Source organism: Polypterus senegalus, chromosome 8 (assembly GCF_016835505.1).
Source record: "Polypterus senegalus isolate Bchr_013 chromosome 8, ASM1683550v1, whole genome shotgun sequence".
Lineage (NCBI taxonomy): Eukaryota > Metazoa > Chordata > Cladistia > Polypteriformes > Polypteridae > Polypterus > Polypterus senegalus.
Genome location: NC_053161.1, coordinates 118215475 through 118234402, shown reverse-complemented (window position 1 = coordinate 118234402; position 18928 = coordinate 118215475). Strand labels below are relative to the sequence as shown.

General features: G+C 34.6%; 2 protein-coding genes across 13 annotated transcripts in view; both read right to left on the bottom strand.

Moving 5' to 3' along the window:
• Positions 1-602, bottom strand: part of chpt1 (choline phosphotransferase 1) — a 49508-nt gene extending 48906 nt beyond the window's left edge. The window contains exon 1 of the mRNA XM_039761704.1: positions 101-602. Coding sequence (XP_039617638.1) covers positions 101-340 — 240 coding nt within the window. The 5' untranslated portion in view covers positions 341-602. The remainder of the gene's footprint in view (positions 1-100) is intronic.
• A 2548-nt stretch (positions 603-3150) lies between these two features.
• The window catches only part of mybpc1 (myosin binding protein C1), a 137208-nt gene continuing 121430 nt past the window's right edge, over positions 3151-18928 (bottom strand). For 11 of the 12 annotated variants that reach the window (XM_039761691.1, XM_039761693.1, XM_039761692.1 and 8 more), the window contains 4 exons: positions 18203-18362; positions 17649-17785; positions 15084-15270; positions 3151-5524 (listed from right to left, as the gene is read on the bottom strand). In XM_039761691.1, the coding sequence (XP_039617625.1) occupies positions 5424-5524; positions 15084-15270; positions 17649-17785; positions 18203-18362 (585 nt within the window). In that variant the 3' untranslated portion in view covers positions 3151-5423. Of the gene's footprint in view, positions 5525-8920; positions 8958-15083; positions 15271-17648; positions 17786-18202; positions 18363-18928 lie in introns of all 12 variants that reach the window. The other variant, XM_039761702.1, reaches the window with a different exon arrangement.

The window sequence follows — 18928 nt, the reverse complement described above, 5'->3', positions numbered from 1 at the left end:
ACAACCGGTATGCCAGAGTGACCGGGCCCGGCCTCTGAGAAGTTAAACAAGAAATCAAAGTTTCCAGTAGTCAGTCCTCCCCCGAGTCAGTGACACTCACCTCCTCCTTCGCGGCGGGGCTGTAGTATACCAGCACGAGTGTAGTGATGATGTTAATGAGCAGCCCAGATATGGTGAGTGTGTTGGGTGCGATCCAAACAGGAATCTGTTGCACCAGCCAGTTCCAGTAGAGTTGCAGCGGAGGCTCGAAGAGAGATCGGCCCGACGCGCTGTATTTGTGCTCTTCGAGTCGCTTCAGCTGCTGGGCACTCAGAGGCTCCGGACACGGACACTGAGACATTGTTCACCCTTTCTTTCGTATCGGACCCGGCGAAAAACAAGCGAGTTTCCCTGCGTCACGTACTTGCTAGTTGTTGTCCCAAGTTCATCTTCCAAGCCCACAACTCACAAGCCGCCTGCTCTCGCAGTGGTTGTAGCCGAAGCAGGAAACGGAGCCCGGAAGAAAGAGCGGTGCAAGTTGACACCGGGAAATTTAAACTGGAAATGGGCAAAGGGCGCGCGAACTGTGCACACCGACAGACCTCTTATGGACCGAGAACCCGCGCGCTGCCTTATGACGTAAGCAAGCGACGGCTAACCTTTTTTAACAACAAACACCCGAAAATGGGGGCGCCGGAGCCACTCCCGGCAGCATGGATTAACTCGATAACCGGATAGATCCGCAGGTAGTTTATTGACGGCAGACGACCTGCACGTACAAGGGGGAAACCTGCAGACTTCACATTAACATTCACACAGCATTGAATTAGCATTGACAATGTGGAGATGATTGATAAGTGATTACAATTTGACCTAACTATATTTTTGCTTTTTATGTTAATATTTGACAAAATATAACTCGTTGTTTAATATTGTGTTTCTCCAAATTACACTGATTTTAAAAAGTAGGATCAGTTATAGATCAGTAGCTTAAAATATCCCCGGCGGTAAAAAATTTAAACCAGACTTGTTACTGGTGGGGTGCCATAATAATGCAGTGCTCAACACTGTTGCTTAATTGCTTCTGTGTTCTAGGTTTGATTCCTATGCCCAGTCATGGTCTGTGTGAAGTATGCATGTCTGCATGGATTTTGCTTTGAATATTCCAGTTTAAAACTCAGACATTCAAAGGGAGGTTAACTGGTTAACTCTAAACTGGCCGTAATGGATTGTTGTCCTCTCCAGAGCTTAGGCCCTAGCTTCTTGGGGCTCAAACTTCAGCCAATTTCACTCCATTCAGTTTCCTAATTAGGATTCGATTGAAGTTGTTAATTAAACCTGTTATTTAATGCCATGGCCCATTGCTGCTGTCATTCTGCCGCAGCAGAGATTTCCAAAACTGTTGTTTTTCTTTTTTTCCTAAGAGCACTATCAAAATGTTTTGGTGACCTGAGCATATCATCACTACTGAGACCTTCACCTTTCTTTATTTTGTGACTGATACATGTTGCTGGTCATGTGTTGGCTTGTTTTATAACTTATTATTGTTTTGCTGCTAATTTCCTGTTAATTAGCAGGAAAAACTCGCCACTATTTAAGAAAGCGGTTGGAACAAAAATCTGCAGCCACTGCGTCCCTCCCCAATCTGAGTGGGACACCCCTGTCTGTACAGACAAACAGTTTTGACTTTAGTGATCAACCACCTGGTTATCTTTAATGGCCAGAACTTGCATATGGTAGATGAAATTTTGGTGCATAGGTCAACATTGTTACCTCACTACCAAACTGCCCATCTGGAATTTGAACATTGCCTCGTGGCGAGGCTGTGCTGGTTGATAGAACTGAAAGATTTCTTTTCAGATCCGCACCAGCAAGAGGAGAAATTAAAGGAAATCTGATTTCTAATGGTCTGCATAAGTCATCTTAGATAAAAAAAATTGCGATGTAATCTTTGTCTCCCACATAAATAATACGACTAACGTTGCATAAATAAGGCTGTTTCTATTACATTTAGTCATATTTTATCCATTATAGTACATTGAAATTGATTTGTGATTATGTATGTAAACATTAATTGATTATGAAATATTAATTTATTGTTTTTAAAAATATATGCAAGTGATCTCAGTTGGTCTTCAGGGAAAAAAAGCACTACTAAAAATAATTGACCTGAATAATGCTGCAGTTTGCTTCCCTCTTCTCTTTTATTGGCAAGACTTTATCTTTTGGCAAATGCAATACATCTGCAATTTATAAATTTGTCTTCTGTTGACTTTCAGGGCTGCTTTACCACTTTTGCATTTGGTTATAAAGCAGCAATATGTTTTAGACACTTATCTATATTCCATCTATTAACCCTACTTTGTAGAATTATTTAGTGTTGTAGTTTTTTTTTTTTTTACAATATATTGCTCACTAAGTATTCTTTGCCATATAATGTGTCTTTTCAAAATAATAAATCCCAGAATAACTTGTGCAATATATTCAAATTATCTGATTAATCATCTTTTTATTTGTGTCATATATTAGAACATAAGATCAATACTGTATATTTTTGAAGAATCATTTTATCCACAACCTCCCAAATATTTCAGTTTCTGCTTTAGCTTTCCATACATTGTGTACTGATTTTCTCTTCAAAGGTATTCAGATGATGAAATTGCATCATGTCATACATTTTCAATAAGTTTATGTATGTAGTTCACCAAAAGCCTGAGCATTATCTTTCCTTTTGACACATTTTGTGCTACTTGCTTCAGTTTAAGATGTTTGCCTATATGGTGGTGTAAAATGTATTCTGGAAGGTCTTTGCTGACCATAAACGGCACTACTTTTCTGCTACCTGTTCAGAATGAGAGTGAGAATTAAGGCAATGACTTAAGTCTTTTATAGCATATTATTTTAAAATGATGTTTAGTGGTTTATCTTGAACATCAAGTAGATAACCAAAGTGAAATTGTCATAAAGAACATTAAAATGAAATATAAATGTACAGGAAAAGAAGCGTGTGAGTTTCTGAACACTCATGCCTGGTTTCTTCAATCTTTCTTGGCATATCAAGCAATAAAAAAATATGACTGAAGATCCAATAGGTTGTTGCATTTGCAACAATAAGACAAAGACTAATGAGACGGTGAGGCAGTGGCTAAAATAAACTGTGAACATAATGAATCAAAGGTGTAAGAGACATTTTATTTATTAACAGATAAAACCACTTTGAAAGCTACATGAAAAACATGCTTCACACATTATTCCAAGGTGGGAGCACATCCTTTTTCAGCCTTGAAATCAGATACCAGTTACTGTAGAAATTACTGTAATACATACAGTATATAAATAAGATTAATACTTTTCAGGAAAAATTGACATATTGTACATTAATGTTACTGTAACAGTATAAATTTGAAAAACACAAAGAATCTTAAATGAGAACATTATTTTGCATAATCTTAAAACCAGGGAACAGGGGTTATACAAAAGAATATTCATAGTAAAAAATGGACACACTGATTTCCAATTATGTGGAACATTTATTTCTTTGAAAGTTAAGAGAAGGATACTCCAATGAAAGACTTCATGCAATTCACATGAAATACAAATTAATATTTATCTGTGTCCTTTCCTGGGGGTTTATTAGATACTTTTGTTCATTATTAAACTAAAATAAAAAAACTGAGCAGCAAATGTGGTCAGTCAACAGTGGTTGTCTTTGCCACATTAATGGCTGTACAATGCAAAACCTAAGTTAAACTTTAAAAATAAACAATCCAATTGTTATGATCATTACAAAAATCCCAATTTGTAGATGTTCAAGGTAGATTAAAATATTTGTCCTACAGAATCAAAGGTGAATGCAATAATGGGGTGTATATATGTTTAAATTTGGGAAGAACTGAAATCGGATTATTACTAAGGTTTACAGCCAGATACAGACACCTGCCTAGCTTACTCCACCTGATGCATCTTCTACCCTATAATACAGTCAGCTAAAATTAACTAGAATGGGCAACTCAAGCTGACAGATTTACGTTAGTGTCATTCAAAAATTCACTCACATTTGACTTTGCACAGATATAATACAAACTTTTTAATTAAAGGAATTTTTTTCAAATTGTTTGACATGTGCATTATTATTTCAGCAAAAGTTAGTGTCATCAATACAAACCTTTCTTCCAAATTACAAGTATTCTACATCATGTATCACTGTTGTTGCCAAGTCATCCGTGTATTATGCAAAGCGAAACATTTTTTTTCCCACATTGACATTTTAGCCCTGCATAGTGAAGGTATGTTTCACCACATAAACTAAAGTACTACGCAGAACATCTTGATACATTTGTCACAGTGCACACTTCAATAGCAACATAGAGAAAAAAATATTTAGATACAACAGGATGCTAAAACATTTATTAGCTATATCATTATTAACTTGTCATCATACCAAAACTAGATTTGCATAAATGTGTTATAAGTTGACTTCCCTTGACTCTGAATGTAAGTGTTAACTGTTTTATTTGCTTTTATCTGGATTTTTGTTTACTTCTCCAATTATTTTGGCTGGTTATATGTCAATTATAATGTTAACAGGCCTTTATACTGTAATGGTATGCTAATGTTAACCATTGAAATTCATTCTGTTTTACTGTAATGTAACTTATGTCTTTATGCACACAATTTATATGGCTTAATAACCTCTTTTAGTGTATTATAGTTCAAAATACAATAATGTATGTACTCTGAGCCAGCACTCAGTGAAGAACATTATGCAATAATAAATTGAGCTGAATTGAATTAAACTTAGATTGCATGGGTCAGAAAAGCGATGGATGGATACTGAAATAAAGGCTGTTTACAAAACTAAACAGTGGCAATAATCTCTTGTGTGTATTAACATCTTTTATGTCTCACTAGGTTAGATGATAAACATGAAGGGCTGTCAGCAGTCATCTAGCACTGATTGCATTTATTATGATTTTCTTTCTGCATGCTTAAGCAGATGGAGGATAAACGTCTTGATGTCCCTGGTGACCACATTTGGGTTTCAAGGAACTCATCTGAAGTTCTAAGATGGGTTTGTAAAATTAATTTGACTGTAGAACATTCACAAGTTTTGGAAAGCAATACTGTTGATCAGCCTCCCATTTATAGCATTTCTCTCACTCTTACTTGCTCTTTCTCCCTCTACGTTTCCCTGCTATTAGAGGTCTGATGCAATAGTTACATGGTATATGTTAAACACCAGATTCCATGCTTTAAATGTTAAACAACAAACTTAAAAAGAGAAATGTACAACAGTCAGAGAAAAATTCAGTCACCCATGTTTAGTTTTACTGCACATTGTTTGAGCATACAGGGGCTACACCTTCAATATGGATGAAGAAGCATGTTAACAGCAAATAGCTGATTGATGGTGATGAATCTGATCCTGAATAAACATCAGGTGCTCATTTCTTGTCCTGTTCAGAGTTCTTCATCTCATTCATGTAGTTATTAATGAGGTGTAAAGGCACCCCCTGTTGCATAAGCTCATAGAATGTAAACCCACCTGGCAGAAAAGAAAAAGTTTCTAATTAGGAAATGCAAAGTGTTTGCCAAAAAGAGATCATTCAGTTTGTCTGATTCTGATTTAATCATCTAATAAGTAAATATAATACAACACAGGAAAAAAAACTATTAGAAATGCGGTAGAGCTTAGTACAAAATGCCACAATAAAAATCATCATATTTTTATTGTACAGTAAAGAGAATGATGCATATTCTTTGATTTCATATTATTGATTAAGCTTATACTAAATATTATATGAACAATAAAAGTAAAAAAAAGGAAATTTGTTCATTTCATTTCAGTTCAGTTCAATTGAATTTATCAAAGGTTATTGAGATGACTGTTAACACAAATATAACTTGGTCTCAATTGATATTTGATAATCAGTACAAGTTCTAAATATGTATAACTGAACCATGCTCAACTCAATGAATAACCATTTACGTGAATCAGCCTAGAATTTTATTGTGTTAGACAGAAGTACTCAAAATAAGTGTCAGGCATCAGAAAAAAAAAAAAAACTAAAAAGTGTTTGAAATGCACTTTTTTCTACATTAATGGTGGAAAAGAACTCTGGATCTATTTCTGTAAAAAGCCTTTGTGGGATTTCATTAGAAAAGCTGATGAATATATAATAATGTGATAATTACAGTAAGATTTATACATGAACATCCCATCATGATTACATATTAGTTATTATACAGTAATCACAATGTAGTGTATCTTGTAGCTATGTAGTCTGTAACTCATTGTCAAGAAAACACTACAATACTTTGAAAAATCTGCAATTATGTACTATCTATTGAATTATTTCATATGAGAACTAAAAATATTCATACTGTGGTGGTGATCAAAATGTTTTGAGCCTGACAGTTCTATGATGTGGATTATTTTCAGTGGCCAAAGATTAGCTCCTTTGTACATTTGTGCTTTATAGTGTATGTTTCTTTATAGTGTATGGTTATAAAAACCAAGTCATCAAAGATGCCAAAAACTAAAAAATCCAGTATCATGCTATTAGTAAAATGTCTAACGCTAAAAAGCAATACGCAGTAAGAGATTCTCTCTTGCCTAGTTAACGTATACAAGGAAAAGCCTTTATATGCAAAAGTCAGTAGACTGGCTGTAGAATTCCACTGTGGCAGGGTGTTTCTTAAAGGTGATCCAGGGTCTGGCCAGCCTTCAATATTGAAGACAGAAGAAAATGTTGCTACTGTAGATCAAATTGCAACAGGCAATCAAAGATGTAGAGTATATAAGACAGCAGACACTACAGGGATTAGTTGTGTGTCAGTTGAATTCAGTCTTCATAAACAATTAAACATTAGCAAAGTCTGTGTGCAGTGGATGGTCACAATATGGACTCAATGAAGCATCTGGTGTTCAAAGGAGAATCTCCACCAAAGGAAGTACTGGATGAAGAGTAAAAAACATTTCATAACTGGAGACAAATCTTGCATATATCACTATGGCCCAGAGTTTAAAGAACAATTGAAACAACAGAAGATCATATGTACAATTTTGTATGATATTAAAGATGTAGTCCACATTGCTTAGATAATCAAAATGTCCACATAAACAGTTCGTATTATGGTGATTTGCATTGGTATTGAGGCAATCGCATAAAGAAGAGAAGCAAGGAAAGATGTTAAAATTCCTTCATCTGCTTCACAATATGTTCTTGCTTACACTTCTTGGGTTACAAAGGTGGCTTTGTGAAATTCTGGATTCACAAAGCCAAAGATATGCCATGCCCACTCTGCTCACTAGACCTGGCACTGCAAGACTATCACTTGGCACCAAATCTTAAAAGCTACTGCTACCCATGTTGAACTTTCAATACGGTGCCAATGATGAAGAAATTGCAAGAGTAAAGTAAAACACATTATTTGAGTGGCATTGAAAAACATCATGAATACTATAACAGATGTACTGTGTTCCCATTCATGTGCTTTAGGGTGAAAAATAAAACCCATTTGATTTTCTTGCATATCTCCTAATAGGTCAGGCTCAAACCTTTTTGATAACTCCTTCTTTGAGTATTCACCTTATACTTTCTCAACAAAACAACTGAGGGGTGAAAGACAACCTGTCAGTGTGCTACACTTACCACCCAATTCATGGTCTGAGAGTAGAAAGCAAAAAAGAACAGTATATTGTTAGTCTTCCACCATTTTTTTTGTAGGAAATTTCACATGCAAAATTACAGGTAGCTAAACCACACACATTTTCTCCTACAGAACCAGGAGACACACAATCTGAGGTTCACTTCCTCTTTGCTCATGGTATCTTTTCCCACAAATCATCCTTTAAGATAAAACCAGTCTGGCTAGAGGACTAGTCATGCAACTGTTTGTACAGTTGCAAGCAAGTGCTAACAGAAAGACCTATTAAAGCATGGCATTTAAAAAGAACTGCTGTAAATTGTGAAATAAAAATAACTAAGTTTTATTTAATATTTAAAGAGATACAATATCCTTAAACACACAGGATATTTTATGATGGGCTCAGTACATAAATAAAATCCTCTGTGGTACAGTCTGTAACAGGGATTTAAATTTTGGGGTAATATGGATATCTGTTCTATTTTGTATTACACCATTGCATTTCCTTACTACTGTATTCCTATTTATTCCAAAGCATATATGTGTACCAATAAAAAAATGAAAAAACTGAAAGTAGAAGCAATAAATCTAAATTTACAAGTATTTAAAAATGCAATATTTTCCTTATATTATTTACTTATCTAGTCAACATTGTTTCTCACTTATGATTAGTAATAGACCTAAGGTCAGAATTTTAAAGCGTTTGCTATTAATATCCCTTTACTGTATCACAGGTACTTAGACAAACATAGACTTTAGTTTGTTTTGCGTGTTTTTGTGTTATGCCGTTTACTTAGCAAATTCTGCATGCAATTTAATTATAAAACTATTGAAGTGACTGCTGTAACCACAGCATTCCTAATCAATTTTTACTTCAACAACCTACTGTATGTTACACACATTCTCACTTATGTCATGTCATTCCGAGTCTAGAAATCAAGATTCCTATATAACATTACTTTACATGCAGCCACAACCTGTTTACAGTTCACTTGAATCAACAGTATCTATATGTTCACTACCTAACAAACAGAAACATTTCAAAATATCAATAACGTTTTTCTCAGAATGAAGTCACAGACATAATACTCACCTTAGTAACTATCTACCACAATATTGTGAGTTACTGAAAAGGGATGGGGTTACACAAGCAGTAAGTAATACTAGATAAGGGTTTAACATAGTAGTACAACTTTTAAAACATATGCTAATAAAGAATTTAGATGCTTGATCTGAAATGGGCATAATGACAAAAATAAGCTTCATATGCCTTGACCATATGAAAGCTTACCTTGGATGAACACATACACTCACAAATCCTTATGCAACTAAGGGAGAGAAGAAAAAAGGGTTTAAAACAGTTTACTTAGAGTTACAATGCAATACTAGGGTGAAAACTTAGTGTTGCAAGGGATGAAAAACACAGATGTAAATAAACCAAAATTATCAGCACAAAAAAGGAAAGAATCATATAAGTAATTTAAGCAATATAATGAAGTGTTATGAAAAAGCATGAGTCAGTCAAAGGCTATCTGAACTTTGTCACAACGGTTTTATCAATACCTTTCTTTTTTTGTCCTAATTATCACTACCACTGTATTGAAATTAAGGCTACAACACCATCCATTACAGTTACTGAAGCAAAGTAGAGATCAATTCTTTCTCTAATTTGGTCATCAAAGTTTCATAAGCTTTAAAACAATATTTTTGTATCTAGTTTTAAATTCTTTTAATTCTTACATTCGGTTTGACATCCTTCATCTGGCCTTTCATTTAATACTCATTTGGACTAAAATATAGCACATGTTCTCAGTTTCAGAAATTGCAATGGATGGATATAGCACACCCATCACTGACACAACCTGGTACAACATTCAGCACATACATCAGGTGATAAGGAGCCATGAAGAGAAGTACAGAGAACAAACTCTACTAAAAATTCTAAATGTCACAATTTTGCACCTCTTTTCATTGCTAACTTATGTCAGTCCAGTTTTAATATTTTCAAATATTGTAATGAATTCAATCTACAAAATGTAGCAATTTCAAATGAATTAATCAAGTGTCACAAAAATGTTTGGCATTTTCCTTTTGCTAATACACTCACCTAAAGGATTATTAGGAACACCTGTTCAATTTCTCATTAATGCAATTATCTAATCAACCAATCACATGGCAGTTGCTTCAATGCATTTAGGGGTGTGGTCCTGGTCAAGACAATCTCCTGAACTCCAAACTGAATGTCAGAATGGGAAAGAAAGGTGATTTAAGCAATTTTGAGCGTGGCATGGTTGTTGGTGCCAGACGGGCCGGTCTGAGTATTTCACAATCTGCTCAGTTACTGGGATTTTCATGCACAACCATTTCTAGGGTTTACAAAGAATGGTGTGAAAAGGGAAAAACGTCCAGTATGCGTCAGTCCTGTGGGCAAAAATGCCTTGTTGATGCTAGAGGTCAGAGGAGAATGGGCCGACTGATTCAAGCTGATAGAAGAGCAACTTTGACTGAAATAACCACTCGGTACAACCGAGGTATGCAGCAAAGCATTTGTGAAGCCACAACACGCACAACCTTGAGGCGGATGGGCTACAACAGCAGAAGACCCCACCGGGTACCACTCATCTCCACTACAAATAGGAAAAAGAGGCTACAATTTGCACGAGCTCACCAAAATTGGACAGTTGAAGACTGGAAAAATGTTGCCTGGTCTGATGAGTCTCGATTTCTGTTGAGACATTCAAATGGTAGAGTCAGAATTTGGCGTAAACAGAATGAGAACATGGATCCATCATGCCTTGTTACCACTGTGCAGGCTGGTGGTGGTGGTGTAATGGTGTGGGGGATGTTTTCTTGGCACACTTTAGGCCCCTTAGTGCCAATTGGGCATCGTTTAAATACCACGGGCTACCTGAGCATTGTTTCTGACCATGTCCATCCCTTCATGACCACCACGTACCCATCCTCTGATGGCTACTTCCAGCAGGATAATGCACCATGTCACAAAGCTTGAATCATTTCAAATTGGTTTCTTGAACATGACAATGAGTTCACTGTACTAAAATGGCCTCCACAGTCACCAGATCTCAACCCAATAGAGCATCTTTGGGATGTGGTGGAACGGGAGCTTCGTGCCCTGGATGTGCATCCCACAAATCTCCATCAACTGCAAGATGCTATCCTATCAATATGGGCCAACATTTCTAAAGAATGCTTTCAGCACCTTGTTGAATCAATGCCACGTAGAATTAAGGCAGTTCTGAAGGCGAAAGGGGGTCAAACACTGTATTAGTATGGTGTTCCTAATAATCCTTTAGGTGAGTGTATATTCACATTGTACTGTACATTGTACTGTACAAATGCACCAGTAATTTATCTTAACTGTTTAATGAACCTCATATATGAGGAAAGGCATTCACTTTGTCACTTATCGTTTCACTTATCATGTTAAAACACTTTCATGGTCTGCTATAAAGGCAAACAAATAGCTTTAAATTTAGCCATTTCTTTGGTCTGTTTAGGTATGAATGAAGTCAGAAAATTCTAGGCTATGTGTGCTTGATTATATTCATACATCATGGAAATCTGGAAAAAAATCAGATAACAATATACTGTAGATTGCTTGTTGCTTAATCAACATGATTACCCATTAATCTAACTATTTTCAAAATTACTTAGTTCAGTTCATGGTCATGGAAAATGGAGCACTGTCAACATAGTACAAAAGGCAAGAGCCAACCCATGATGTGATAACAGTCTACTGGTTAATAAATGTCTAAATATAATTAACATGATCATCAGTTCTTCCACTGTGCTAAAACTGTGCCTTCAATTTGCAATAGAAATGACTTTCAACAAACTTTTGTCTTACTTTCATGTAGTATTTACAGGATGGATTTGTGATTTCTAAACCATCTCTTGTAAACCAAGAAACAGTACTGTATATGTTTTTTATTTTCTTGTGCCAGAATACAGATTCACTTAGCATAGACTAAGCATGTTTAATTATGGGGAAACTAAATGAAAAACTCTTAAAGTAACTTTGTGATCTAATGTTATAAATAAAAGATTTATCAGTAAGTATTTTCTAAATTCACTATGAAAACAGTTTCACTCACAAATATGAATTAAATGTAAAGAATACAAAATGGGTGGATCAAACAACATATAGTTAAATCTCTTGTTGATCTTAGAGAGGCAGCATGGTGGTTCATCTATTACTGTCACCACTTTACACCTCCAGGAAACTGGGAATATTTCACTGTAATGAATGATAGGCCCCCAACACTTTAATGTGCATTAACTTTCTCTTTTAGCTGGCATGAAGGAGTTTTGACAGTATTTGCTTTCAATATTTGTTGTACATTTATTACATTTTTGTAATAATAATAATATTGTAAACAATTCAAATCTGTAACAAAGGATATGTTTTTGTCCCTTCAATTAGTCACAATTCCAGTGGTAACTGCACTGTCCATGAGCTTTTTTAGCTATTGAGGTAAACGTTTACACACGGATTAACTGGCATTCATATCAATATTGCCTATTCATCCAATTAGTAATCACGGCAATGGAATAGGACAATATGTCAAACAAAAGAAGAGGAATACAACAGAGCAACTTCTTAGTTGTGTTTGTTTTAAACTGAGATATGTTATGTGTATAAACTGGTGATGCACAATGAAAAGACAACAGTCACCACTATTCTAAGACCTGCCTTAGAAACACATTGGAGAAATGAATGAGTTGCCGAACACTGTTGTCATGTGTTTCGTATAGATTTTGCACATTATGCATCAAGTCTTGATATAAACATTTCATGTTTTTAAAGTAAATGTACAACACATCTTCTAAAATTCTGTACAACAGTCACAAAAAACCTTTTAATTATAGTTCCCACAGTAATAGGGTTATGAAGACAAAACTGCAGTTTTGTTGTATACTCAACTAATGTGGAATTGTGAGCTATGAATGAAAAGTAGAAACAAAGAATGTCACCTTTTATGTTTCTACATATATAAACTGCTCACAAAAAATAAAGGAACATTTAATTAACATGAAAGCAGATGAAACTGATTAACAAACCCCTCTGCTACTTAACTGACCTGATTAATATTCCAGAAGTTTCATTGACTTGATGCTATACTCTAATTAAAAAGTGTTCCTTTAATTTTTTTGAGCAGTATACTTTGTCTTACAACAACCCCCAGTTTACTGTGTGCATAGTTATAGGGACGACTGGCTGCTAAGCATTTCTTTTTGACCAGGTGTTTGTCTTTATACCAAAGGTCCAATCTGTTAAGTGTAACCTTATAATTAATAGGTAATGCCAGGCAATGTCTTTACTTTTATAAGGACTTTTTTGAACTTGGCAGGTGAACAAAAAAGAAAGTATTTTGACTTAAGAATTATTTCAAAAAGACATGAATTTGAATTATCTGTGAACTGATAATCAATTCACGCTACCTATATTAAAGTTTAAATAGAAAACAGAAAAACATCTGATTTTTAAGTTTTTTAATTTTATTTCTTGCTTTCTATGAACTATCAAAAAAGTTCCAGTTTTTTACTTCCTATTTAACAGTATATATCCTGTTTATCATCTCTTCCTGGGACAGAAGCCCAGGTGTTATCTATTGCATAAAGGAAACATGAAACTATTAAAAAAAATGAGTTAAAGTAAATTCACTTGAATTCAAGTGATTTATTTTACTTGATCCCTGTTACTATTCATTAAGATACAACTTGCAAAAGGCTGAGCAATACTAAAAAGAAAATACTGATAAGGCAGTATATTCCAAGAGTTAGAGCTTAAATGTGTACTACCAAATGAAGATGATTGTACATGCTTAATAAAATTTTATAACACTAAATGAAGTCAAATTTGGGGTAAAAGGAAAATATAACTATGATATAATTATGTCAATAGAAAAAATTAACCTTAAAAACTTAAACCAACCTAAAAATGTAAATTTGGACAGGCTATAATAATTATTGCAAAAGCAATTGAGCAGTCAAAAGAGATCTCCAAAAGGAAATAAATATGAAAGATAAAATTAAGAAAGAGAATGCACCATTTCGAGTTAATCAAAGACAGGTGGTCAAACACTGTTGTCACATATTGTCTTGCACTATACTTGATATCCAGGTCACAAGCTGCTAAACAATGGCAATAAGAACATACCAGACAACATGTGGTTACCACTGGTAAACCAAGACTTCTTAGCAGTTTAGAGAGATACACTAATGGAATATAGCTGTAATAGAGATTTTAGACAAATGAGTAACAATTAAATTTCTAAATTATAAAGAAAACCAATAACATTTTGCTTCCTGGTTTTTGTGTGGCACAGGTGCTGAAACACTATGTATTTAGTAGAGAGCACGCAATTTTAGTATGGCTGATTTACTCCCAAGGCTCTAAATCTGTCATTGCTTATGGACTAAGTTAACACACTTGTAGGTGACCGATACTAGAAAAAAAAATTCTTTGGAACTCTTTCTAATAGTAGTGTGACTAATCAAAGCTGACAGTCCTGTGTGATCTGTGACAGGATGAACAGCTGCTCCTCTTTGGAGACAGAGGGCAACGTTTCTTAAAATAACAGCTTTTATTAACTCTTAGCTATTAAATAACTCTTCTGTGTGATAATCGCATTACAGAATCATAAAATGTAAATATTGTGTTGTATAATCTTAAATCATATTTCACAAATAAGGGAATATATCAACAATTAAAATAAACACAAAAATAGCACAATTTTGAAAGGTAACTAAATATCTAATTTTATGGCAGCTAAATCTATAATGTTAGTGTATTACTGTATATTTCGTACACTTTACTGCACTCATAACTCAGGTTTCATTTTATTATTTACTTTGTAAAGGAGTGTATGTTGGTGAATGCTATTAGTTATGCTATATAAAATTAAGGCACATTATTTTGTGACATGAGAGAAATACTTCCCTAGGTGTCATTAGACAAGCTGTCTGGTATTTGTATCGGACAGCAGCTGTAATAAATACGGTGAATTTGTTCTTAAGCATGTTACAGATTGGTGAGTAAGGCTTGAATACTTAGTGGAATGTTTAATACTGTTATAATGAAATGATGGCATTTATTACTCACAAGATGATGGATTAGTGGCAGTCCTAGCTGTGTATTTCACAATCCCTTGATTTTATTGAAACCATACAATGTTACTGTCTGTGCCCTTCCATTAGTACAAAGTTAATGCAGTTATCTCAGATTTATCTGGTCTTTTCTAGTGTGCAAACAGGATATCATCATAATGCATAATAAATGAATAGTAGTAATTTTGAAGTGATAATATGTTACAAATGACAACTAGAAACATTAAATGTGAATGCTGTAGGAGGCAGAGGATACATTCTGCCTCTATGTACTGAGGAACATTTTAGCAGCCTGTCAATATTTATACTTGAATAGCACTTACCTTTCACTTCCAGCTTACACTCTACTTCTGCCTCACCCAAATCATTAATAGCTTTGCATGAATAGGTGCCACCATCATAAGGGTTGGGCTTCCGAATCTCAAGGGTGCATACGCCCTGGTTACTGAACATTCTGTAGCGTGGATCATCTGTGATGATGATTTTATTTTTCATCCACATTACCTTTGGCTGTGTAATAAAAGTTGATTTTTTAAAATTATTTCATAGTTAGTATACAAACATTTAAACTTAGCAATAGCTCAAACTTTCTTAATTAAATTATTCTAGTTTTTTAACAGTACAAAATATATTGTACCTAGTGTTGTTTTTTGGCAGAAATGGAAAAAAGGCATCTATGTATTTTATTCAGTTTTAATGTTATGTAAATCTTCCCTGATGCTCCAACATTGATGGACTGAAAGCCAGACGTCTACGTGACCATCATCATCAAGTCCTTCCATGAGAACCCTAAATACAAAGAGGACTGTTTGACTTATGTTAGGTAGATTGCCCAGAGTGGACTGGGTGGTCTTGTGGTCTGGAACCCCTACAGATTTTTTTTTTTCTCCAGCTTTTGGAGTTTTTTTTTTTTTTTCTGTCCACCCTGGCCATCGGACCTTACTTATTCTATGTTGACTTATGTTTATTTTTTATTTTGTCTTCTATTTTTCTATTCTTCATTTTGTAAAGCACTTTGAGCTACATTTTTTTCTATGAAAATGTGCTATATAAATAAATGTTGTTGTTGTTCTCCTCCTCTCTGAAAATAAGTAACAAGTAAACCCTACGACTATCACCATTGTTGACTGCATGAATCAGACAAATACTGTCAAGCTAACATCAGCTAGAAATCATCTTACACCCGATCTTCTCTATTTCTTTCAGACTAATACATCAGCTGGACTATATATGAAAACAACTGAAGGAGATTTTCAAGAACTGATGGATAAAAGTGGCATAGATTATAAATGATTGAGCAGCAAAAAGTCAAAAATGTACAGGAACAGTCATGATGAGAATGAGTTGGTGTGCAACTATATGTAAAATAAGAGATTATATAAAAGAAAACTTGGAGTGATAAGTTAATGCCCATGGTTATTTAGCAAAAAAGATCAAAAACAGATGTAAAGTTGGTTATCAAGTTAGTTGTGTGTGATCATACCTAAACTGGTAAGGCTTAAGACTTCTTAAGCAGAAGATAGTGGTCAAAACACCAATAAAACACACCAACAAACCCAAAAAAGAACAGTGCACATTTAAAACAATTAAAACTTTTAAACAAAGAATTCTGTAATCCATCATAGATTAACTAAAAAATTTCCAGGTGGCTTATTTAAAACCTGTGAACAAAATGGCCTGAGAAATACCCCTCCTCATTGTAGCCATCATGAAAGTTTAGCAAAAATTTCAAACCTAAGCATTGTATCTCTGTTTGCAAATAATGTCCTCTTGGTCTCATTAGATTATCACCTCTGGCACACACTGAAATGGGTCGCAACAAAGTATGATGACATTAGGAACAGAATTAACAAATCTGAGGTCAAGGCCCTCTTCCACAAAAGAGTGGGTCATTCTCTGTATGTAATTGGTGAACAACTGTCCCAAGTGGAATATTTCAAGTACCTCATTTTCGAGTGATTCTAGAAGTGATTGGGAGATCAAATAATTAAGTGTAGCTGCAACGGTTTATAAACTTTGCACCAGATTGTGGTGGTGAGGCTGAAGCCACATCTGTGGATAAAGCAAATAATTAACTGGTCAGTATACATCCCCATTCTCCCCTTTGATCACAAGCTCTGGGTAATGACCAGAAATGGATAAAATGAGGTTTCTGTGCATTATTTCTGGGCTCACTCTCCTTGACAGGGAGAGAAGCATGGGAATATGGGAGGATCTTGGAATAGAACTGCTGCTTTCCTAGATCAAGAAGAGCCAGTGGAGTTGTTTTAGGCAGAAAGTATACATATAATGGCGAATGTGTTACCTTCCATAGTAGTTATACATGGCATGTTGCACTGGTAAATGACCAAGCAACAGTCTAGATCAGTGTGAAAGACAAGGATGATAATATAAAATGAATAACTCTTGGCATGGCATTATTTATTTATAGAAACTTAAGAACATTTAGCAAACAAACTGAACTGAACCTCACACCTGTGAAACTTAAGGAGATGTGCATTCAGGAAACAGCAGAAACACTTATACATATAAAGGCTCCTAGAGATATGGAACAAACTACAGGGTTCTACAGATTAAGAAGAAATAGTGGACACCTAGATTAGATTTTGGGATAACGCAGGTATACGTTAAGAAAGGAAGCTTGAGGGGCTGAAGGATCATTTTTCTCCCCCTTTTTTGTTCAAGCTGACGATTACCCCAAAACCCTTTTTTATAATAGGGCTTAACAATTTTCTATAAAAATTCAATTTCATATGGAAAAGTATTATTACCTCCAAAAGAAAATGTTACATAACATCTGCAGAATTTAATTTAAGAAATATAGATGCTCAGCTGATAAACTCCAAAGCTATTAACTCCATCACTGTTCAGAAAATAGAAATTCATACCCGTGGATTTGCGCGTACGCTGCAATTCAAAGTTGCATTATATCCTGCAACTGCAAAAGTATTCACAAGGGGATGAGTAAATTTTGGAGCTTCTGTGAAATCAAAGTCTTCATAGTCTGGATTCTTATAATTAGATCCTGTAAAAGCAAAAGAATTGATTCAGTATAGTGGTGTATCTACTCAGAAGTATCAAACAAAACATATGCACAGTTATAAAAAAGGGAGAAGTAGTTTGACTAATTTCTGAAGCCAAAAACAAACTGCTACAGGCATACAGTATATAATATTATATACACCTGCAAATCCTGCAAGGGTGACTAGGAATAAGAATTTAGTACTTTTTCTTACATGTTGTAAAATACACTTTAAAAACAAATGGTGCCAGTATTTTTGACCAATTCTATGTTACTATTTCCAAGAACTGAATAATACCTCCAAAAATTAGACAAGATATTTTTAGTTTCACTTAAGTTATGTTTCCTTAGGAATTCCAAGTAGTAACAAGTTTTGTAGGAAAAAACTGCAAAAAATGGCCACTTTGTTAAAAAACTGACCTTCTTTCACAATGATGGCACAATCTTTGGTTACTGTAGCATCCTCACTGAGGCCACACATGTTTTCTGAATACACTCTGAAATAGTACTCATTCCCAATGACAAGCTCTGTTATTGTAATGTTGGTTCGGTGATAATGTTCAATTATGGTAAACCACTCCTTTAAAAAGCAATAAAACATTAATAACAGCTGTATTACTCATGAATGGAAACAAATGATCACAGAAGATTTTGGTTACATTTCTAGAAAAATATTCTTTAAAAATCAAAAGTTAAGGAAATAAAACCTTCTTTTTTACCTCTTTCCTTTGCTGATATAGAAACATCATAGATTCATTTGGAAATATCACTTACAAAACAATAATTATTATTGGTGATAATTTACTGTGGGTCCAGTTTAAAAATAATAGGATAAAAATGTTGAGAAGAGGAGTGAAGAGCAAAAAATAAATACATACATGCATACATACATACATACATACATAAATAAAATAAATAACTAAATAAATAAATCTATCTAAATCTTCCTGTACTACTGAATTACATCTTAGACAACGTGATTTGTGTTCCAAAGTATGCAGTTTATAGCCAGGAGTAATAGGATTATCTTAAGCCGCAGCATGCTAAACTACAGTATATGGAGGGGTGATAGTTTAATATGCTGTAGAAATGTACAGGACAGATCAGGTTAAGAGGAATGCAGAAAGTGTAGATATACAGGTAGGA